Raw genomic sequence first — 8,017 nt, forward strand, 5'->3', positions numbered from 1 at the left:
GGCGCCGGTAGATCGGCATAGTTACGAGAGGGGCGGTGTAGGGTGCAACGGCCACAGCGAAATCGGCAAGTATGATGTTTGGTGGTAGCGTTAAATCGGTGAATGGTGGTTGTCTTTCGGGTTGTGTCATGTCTATTCTTTGAATTGTTTGCGAGTTGTGCTTCTCTTTTCTCTATTGTAACATGTCCTTGTTGTACTCATCTAACCATTCAACGATCAAAGCTTGTAAGGTGCTTTGCACCAAGACCATTACCGGCTCATCCGGCATCCGTGGTTTAATTAAATTCAGGTGGAACTTTTCATCCTCCGGTGACTTCTCAAACAAAAAATTACTACTGCAACCTGGAATCTAGGAAATTAGGTCCGAATCTAGTTGATGGTGACCCGAGACCTCAGCCAGACAACTATAGGTCATGTTTGGTACAGCAGTGGGAAGAAGCGTTTGTCAAATAAATTGCATGGAAATGGAAAAAATACTTTGTAGGAAGCGAGTTTGATGCAACTTCTGCGTTTAGTACAAATGGGAGCAATGGGGAGAAACGTGGCTAGAAAAAACTGAAAAAAAGTATATTGTTTGGCTGCTAATTTTAACTTATTTATTTTTTTATACCGCTCCATGTGAGCACTCTTGCGCAGCTGTGGCGGCATGAGTGCCATTTATTTCTGTTTTTTAAACTTTTTTTCTTATTAATTGAAAGGCACGTTCAAAAAATTTATATTTTTAAGTATAAGTAGGATTTAAACCGTTCCAAAGTACGATAATCTGCGCAAGCCAGCGAATTTCGCTGTGCATTTGCAACCAAATTCCGAACGAGCTCGTCAGATCCAACAGATTCTGGACGCATTTGGCCCTTGTTTGGGCGAGGACGCCCGGGTGCATCGCGCACGGGCGCACGGCACAGCCCAGTTGCCAGCGCGCAGCAGCCAGCAGCCTGCAGCTTGCGCGGCTGCGGCCTGCGCCACCGTCCACCGAGCTGCGGATTACACAACCCAAGTCAAAAAATCACCACCCGCTCGCTGGAGCTGGACCCTGCCAGGCTGCCACGCCTCGTCCGGTCGTCCCCGTCCCCCGCCATGCCTCTCCTCTTCCACCCCGCCGCCGCTCCCCTCGCCGTCGTGTCCCTCCTCCCGCCCCCCTGCCGCCTCCGCCTCCGCCTCCGCGTCACCCTCACCCGCGCGGGCGCGGCCGCCACGAGCACAGCCGCCACCCCGGCTCCCTCTACCGCCCCCGCGAGCACCTTCGCCGTCGAGGACTACCTCGTCGCCAGCTGCCACCTCACCCCGCCGCAGGCGCTCAAGGCATCCAAGAACCTCGCGCACCTCAAGTCCGCCTCCAACGCGGACGCCGTGCTCGCCTTCCTCGCGGGCCTCGGGCTCTCATCCAAGGAGGTCGCCGCCCTCGTGGCCTCCAACCCGCGCGTCCTCTGCGCGCGCATCGACCGCTCCCTGGCGCCCATCTCCGCGGAGCTCCGCGCGCTGGGGCTCTCCCCGTCCCAGATCGCGCGCCTCGCGCAGATCGGCGGCCGCTACTTCCTCTGCCGCAGCTTCGTCTCCAAGGTGCGGTTCTGGCTCCCGCTCTTCGGCTCCCCGGAGCGGCTGCTCCAGGCCAGCGACTGGAACTACTGGCTCCTCACCTCCGACCTCGAGAAGGTGGTCGAGCCCAACGTCGCCTTCCTCAAGCAGTGCGGGCTCAGCGCCGTGGATATCTCAAAGCTACTCGTGGCCGCGCCGCGGCTCGTCACCATGCACCCGGAGTACGTCCAGGACGCCGTGCGGCGCGCCACGCAGCTCGGCGTCGCGCCGGGCTCCCAGATGTTCCGCCACGCGCTCTCCACCGCGGGATGCATCGGCCAGGAGAAGGTCGATGCCAAGGTCGCCGTCCTGAAAGAGACGCTGGGGTGGTCGCAGGAGGAGGTGAACCTGGCCGTCAGCAAGGCGCCGCGGATCCTGGTCGCGTCCGAGGAGAGGCTGCGCCGGAACGCCGAGTTCCTGCTCAACGAGGTCGGGCTGCCGCCGCAGTACATCGCGCGCCGGTCGGTGCTCCTCATGTACAGCCTCGAGAGGCGGATAGTGCCCCGGCATCTCGTGCTGAAAGCTCTCAAGGACATGGGGTTGGTTGAGCAGGACCGGTGCTTCTTCAACGTGGTGGCGCCGACCGAAGAGAAGTTCTTGGAGAAATTCGTTGCTCCCTATGAGGAATCCATCCCCGGCCTTGCTGATGCTTATGAGTCTGCCTGTTCGGGGAAGGTGCCAGAGGGATTTCAACTTTGACTGGAATAGAAGGAGAATTTAGAGGTGTCTCTTCCCCACCATTGTGTATCTGTGTAACCTCATTCCACTGATCCTGGTTCAAAAGAATACTCATTCTACTGATGAACTATAGCAGACGAAGTAGCTTCATGGTCATTTAGCTTAGGTCCATTACAGGTGTCAGCATAAATTGATTTGATAACCATAAAAAATCATCTCTAACGGAGCGACTGTTTTAATATGGAAGTACAAATAATGTATTTCCTTTTGCTATCAGATTTTAGTTAACATCATCCTATAGAATTTGCCATAGCTGTGTCCTTATTGAAGTTAACATTGAGCTTCATCTTGTATTGTGCCGCCCGTTTATGTGGCAAATATGTTCTGATATATGCACTCTAACACAAGGGATTGCAGAAGGTGCCTTCCGAGTTCTTTAAAAGCTACATTTATTCAAAATGTAACCATGCTGCTATTCTGTAAGGTGCCTTCCGAGTTCTTTAAAAGCTACATTTATTCAAAATGTAACCATGCTGCTATTCTGTAATCAGTACTGTTCCTTCATGCTTAATGGCAGGAATATCTTTGGTCGGGGTGCTTGGTTATAACTTGGAAATACAAATTAACTAGGAAGGTCAGTCTGCATTTCTTTCTTTTGGCTACACAAGTACAAAAATAGTGTTTTCCTTGAAGAAGTAACCAGCTCAGCCAAGCTTGTGCACAATGCTCAGGTGTTACCTAGGCATCCATTGACAAACATTTCTTCATGGGGGATGTGGGAAGCTGGCCTAAGTTCAAGATATCAGAATACAAGTAATACAAGGATGTTTGGATTTTGGATGGAAGGAATGCTCCTTTCGTAGAGCTCCTCGTGGCTGGAGAGGTGGGCGACTTCAGTTGGACAGGCTAATAGACTCTGTTGTATGTAAACCCAGTCGTGATTGAGAAAATTTCCCTTTTTGAGAGTTTTCTCATGGAGATGATTCTGAAAGAGGTAGAAGCTGTGCAGGGTAACTGCCAGAGGGATTTCAGCATTGACTGGAATCACATGGAGAGTTTGGACTTTGGAGGTCTCCACCAATTGGCAACCTCGTTCTACTGATGAACTAAGCAGACCAAGTAGATTCGTGATGGTTTGTTGTAGGTCTATTACTGTTGGCATCAAAGCTGATGTTCTTAACTATGAAAAATGGTGGTTCCTTCTCGAGAGTCTTAGTGTTCATGTTGGAGCAATGTGTTTCCTTTTGCGATCAGCTTGTTATTAACAGAAGCTGGACATTGTCACCCTGTAATGTACCAAGCATCAAATGTGTGCCACGCAGAGGTGATTAACATAGAGCTTCATCTTGTATTCTGCTTATGCCCTTTTGTTTTCTAAAAGATGTTCTGATGGAGATCTTTTCCCTGCATCAGCTACATTGCACCAAAAATTCTGACAAGTGCATATTCAAGGGGTGCTGGGATCCTTGAGCTAAAGTTTAGTACTTGTCACATCGAAGCTTCGGATACTAATTAGGAGGACTCAACATGGACTAATTATAAAACTAATTACATAGATGGAGGCTAATTCGCGAGACGAATCTATTAAGCCTAATTAATTCATGATTAGCAATATTTACTGTAGCATCACATTGTCAAATCATGGACTAATTAGATTTAATAAACTCGTCTCGTGAATTAGCCTCCGTCTGTGCAATTGGTTTTGTAATTAGTCTATATTTAATACTCCTAACTAGTATCTAAACATTTAATGTGATATGAACTAAACTTTAGTCCGTGGAACCAAACGGGACCTCAGTACTCAGTGTTTTTCCTTCAAGCTTAACGACTGGGATAGTAGTCATAAAGGGCCTGGTTAAAACATGGGAATCAGAAAAACACACTTGTCCTTCAACAAAGCTACAAAAGGAAATACAATGCAAGTAAATTTGAACAAAAAAGACTTGTGCCTAAAGCCCTAAACAAACGACTTCAGCTAGGCACTTGTCAGACTTGGCTACCTCAGAGTAGGCGAGTTTTTACCATGGATTTTTTTAAAAAATGCTTTACCATGCGACTGTAAGCATGTAACTTGAACATGAAGAGGCGACTCCTGATTTTGGAAGCATATTTTTTGTTTAGAAAATTCAGAAAATATGATCGCTGGATTAGGCCTGGACTATTTTATTTTTCCTGCATAATATCTCGCGTAGTCGTCCCAGCAGAAGCAAAAAATTAAAATAAAAAAAATCCAACAGTGTTTTCTTGGATTGGGCCCAATACTTGTGGGCTCAAACAATTGTTTTTCGTCAGGCACAGAATTTTTTTATTTTTTATTTTCGTATTTTGCAAAAATATATATTCTAATAAAAAAATTATAAATTTATACCTATACTGCTGTTTGAAAAGGCTATAGCCAAATGAAACGGCGGAAGGTGCACTGTAGCAACCTTACCGCCGAGTTCAACTGGCGGAATTTTCCTCCTCTAGGCAGTACACTTTCAAAAAAATCATAACTAATTCATATGAACACGGATGGAGATAAACTTTATATAAAAATTGTAGATCTCGACGAGATATGTAACTTTTTAGTTCAAACATTTTTTATTTGGTATCATCTTGGTACTTAAATAATTGATAAAAGTTCCAAATCTAAAATTCAATTTTAGATCTGAAACTTGTGTTGATTATTTGAGGAACAAGATGGCTTCAAATGAAATAGTTTGAACTACGACATTGTAAATCTCGTAGAAAGCTACAATTTTTATATAAAAGTTATCTCTATCCGAGTTCATATGAATTAGTTATGATTTTTTGAAAATGTGTTGCTTAGTTTCAATCTAAAATTTGAATTTTAGATCTCAAACTTGCGTCGATTATTTGAGCACCAAGATGACACCAAATAAAAAAAGTTTGAACATGTCATTGAGAATTGAGATATACAATTTTCATATAAATTTTATCTCTATCCAAGGTCATATAAGACTTTCGCCGTTTCATTTGGTTATAACTGTTTCAAATGACGGTATAGATATAGATTTCTAATTTTTTATTAGAATATATATTTTTCAAAATACTAAAATATAAAATATAAAAATAAAAAAAATCTCAGGCACCGGAGGAGGGTTTTTGGTTTTTACTGAGGGTCGCGTCGGAGTCGGACTCCGTGGCCACACCAAACACCAGTCCCCAGCTCTCCCCACTCCCCTCGCCGGCCGCCGCCGCAATGCTTCGCCTCCAAAAACATCTCCTTCCGGATCTTCTCCTCCACCGCTCCGCCTCCCCCATACACCTATCCCTCCAGCGCGCCCTCCTGTCCATCGCCGCCGCGACCTCCTCCTCCCCGGGCCACTTCTCCGCGGAGGACTACCTCGTCACCACCTGCGGCCTCACCCGGGAGGAAGCCGCAAAGGCCGCCAAATGCTTCTCCCACTGGAAATCCCCCGCCAAGGCCGACGCCGTGCTCGCTTTCCTCACCGGCCCGGCGCTCGGTCTCTCCAAGGCGGACATCGCGCTCCTCGTGGCCAAAGACCCGCGCATCCTCAACAGCAGCGTCGACAAGAACCTGCGGGCCCGCTTGGATGGCTTCCGCAGCCATGGCTTCTCCACCGCGCAGATCCGCAGCTTCGTCCGCGCGGCCCCCTGCTTCTTCCGCATCTTCAACATCGACGAGAAGCTCGGCTTCTGGATGCCTTTGTTCTCGCCCGACAAGTTCCTCCGCATCGTCAAGCGTAACTACTACCTCGTCTCCTCCGACCTCGACAAGGTGGTCAAGACCAACATCCGGCTGCTGCAGGAGCGCGGGCTATCTGTTCAGGACATTGACCGTATGTGCGTGGCCAACCCGAGGCTGCTCACCTGCAACCCGGACGTCACCAGGGCCGTCCTCGTGCGCGCCGACGAGCTTGGCGTGCCTCGCAACTCCCTTATGTTCAGGCAGGCGGTGAACAGCGTGGCGGGCCTCGGCCCAGAGACGATGGCCTCTAAGCTCAAGATGATTGGCAAGACGCTCGGGTGCTCCGATGCTGAGGTTGCCAGAATGGTGCGGATGTCCCCGCAGCTGTTGAGGTGTTCCAGGGAGAAGGTTCAGCGTGTGTACGAGTTCTTAACCAAGATGGTCGGAGTCGATGCCAAGTACATCCAGGGCAGGCCCACGATCCTAATGTACAGCCAGGAGCGCCGGCTGGCGCCCAGGAATTACGTGATGAAGGTGCTCCAGGAGAAAGGATTGATGCGGAAAGATCTGAGCTTCTACTCAATCATTACAATTAGTGACAAGTTGTTCTACTCCAGGTATATACAAGCTCATAAGGATGTTCTTCCTGGCCTTGCGAATGCATATGCATCGGCTTGCAAAGGGAAAATGCCCTCCTGATGCTTGCTATCAAGGATGATGTTCGTTTGTTCCAATGCTTTGAATCTTTGCTGACAAACTATAGGAGATTCTCTGTTTGTTCTATATATGGGCAGCACCAGCAATTGTGTTTCATCCTTAGCACATTCAGATACCCTGTCTGCAACTCTGTACTTGGCCACTAGCATCAGAACTGCTGAAACTCATTATGTTAACCTTACTAACTTATGATGAGCCAAGCATTATGCTGTTTTTTTCATCTACCTAGGTTTGGATTCTGAAATGAATGTCACGTTTGAACTCATGTAGTGGTTTGCAGGGGACAACATAATGTATTTATCATTTGTTAGGGGGTTTTCTTAATAGTTATTTGCATTATGCTGTTTTTTTCATGTACCTAGGTTTGGATTCTGAAATGAATGTCACGTTTGAACTCATGTAGTGGTTTGCAGGGGACAACATAATGTATTTATCATTTGTTAGGGGGTTTTCTTAATAGTTATTTGCATTATGCTGTTTTTTTCATGTACCTAGGTTTGGATTCTGAAATGAATTTATCACGTTTGAACTCATGTAGTGGTTTGCAGGGAACAACATAATGTATTTATCATTTGTTTAGGGGGTTTTCTTAATAGTTATTTTTTTGAGCTTTATTACAATGGTTTTAAAGTACAAGTGGTACTTGCAGGTACTTTCCTTGTACTTTCCTTTCTTATTTTGCTTACCAAAAAGAATTAAACAGATTCAGACATAATTAAAAGAGCATCATAGTAATTTCTCACTATTTTTGGTACTTGGTCCCACCAAATTGGTACTTCTCTTTAGGTACTTCACGTTCCATTGTTTCCACCGTTCGATTTCTCGGGATGGACGGTTCTCATTTTTTCAATCACTCTAAAATCTCTCTATTTTTTAATGCCTGTTATGACCTGTTCACAATTTTTAAGCATGGGATGTATATTGATGTTTAAGATTTTGGCCAAATATGGCTCCTTGATTTTCCATTTCAACTTCAACTTGTTTATTCAATTGCAAGTTCCAGTTTTTGTCGAAATATTCATGCCCAACTTTATGCTTCATCTTCACCCCATTGGTATCCAGAATGATGTTGATTTAGAAATTAATCCCAGTTTCTTCCATGATTGTGTTTAATTTTTTTTGGTCATGTGCTTAGCTTGCCTTCTCTGAACTATGAATCTGTGAGCATTTTATCAGCTAGGTGAATATTCAGTATCAGTTAAAGGTTTAAGAATACTGATGTAATCACTGCTTCAGGTGCTGTGTTTCCTGAATTATGAGTCTGAGCATTCTCAGCTTGGTGAACATGCTGCATCAGTTATAGGGTTAAGAATATGTGTGTGTGTGTGTGTGTCTCTCTCTCTCTCTCTCTCTACACACAGGTTTAAATCAGTAAGGTGCCGGGGTCCAGGGGGG

General features: G+C 46.3%; 2 protein-coding genes across 2 annotated transcripts; both read left to right on the forward strand.

The window, feature by feature from the left end:
• The first annotated feature begins 903 nt into the window (after positions 1–903).
• On the forward strand, positions 904–3,610 carry LOC101773559 (transcription termination factor MTERF2, chloroplastic). Its single transcript, XM_012848814.2, has 4 exons — positions 904–2,295; positions 2,668–2,734; positions 2,828–2,884; positions 2,982–3,610. The coding sequence occupies exon 1, from the start codon at positions 1,075–1,077 to the stop codon at positions 2,269–2,271; it is 1,197 nt and encodes a 398-aa protein (XP_012704268.1). The 5' UTR covers positions 904–1,074; the 3' UTR covers positions 2,272–2,295; positions 2,668–2,734; positions 2,828–2,884; positions 2,982–3,610.
• Positions 3,611–5,403: 1,793 nt separating this feature from the next.
• LOC101773971 lies at positions 5,404–7,020 on the forward strand. Its single transcript, XM_004953873.2, has one exon. The coding sequence runs from the start codon at positions 5,456–5,458 to the stop codon at positions 6,602–6,604; it is 1,149 nt and encodes a 382-aa protein (XP_004953930.1). The 5' UTR covers positions 5,404–5,455; the 3' UTR covers positions 6,605–7,020.
• Positions 7,021–8,017: the final 997 nt, after the last annotated feature.

This window comes from Setaria italica, chromosome I, assembly GCF_000263155.2.
Source record: "Setaria italica strain Yugu1 chromosome I, Setaria_italica_v2.0, whole genome shotgun sequence".
Taxonomy (NCBI): domain Eukaryota; kingdom Viridiplantae; phylum Streptophyta; class Magnoliopsida; order Poales; family Poaceae; genus Setaria; species Setaria italica.

Excerpts from the sequence above, each read along its gene's own strand:
- LOC101773971 (XM_004953873.2), top strand. The coding sequence starts at position 5,456 with ATGCTTCGCCTCCAAAAACATCTCCTTCCGGATCTTCTCCTCCACCGC.
- LOC101773559 (XM_012848814.2), top strand. The coding sequence starts at position 1,075 with ATGCCTCTCCTCTTCCACCCCGCCGCCGCTCCCCTCGCCGTCGTGTCC.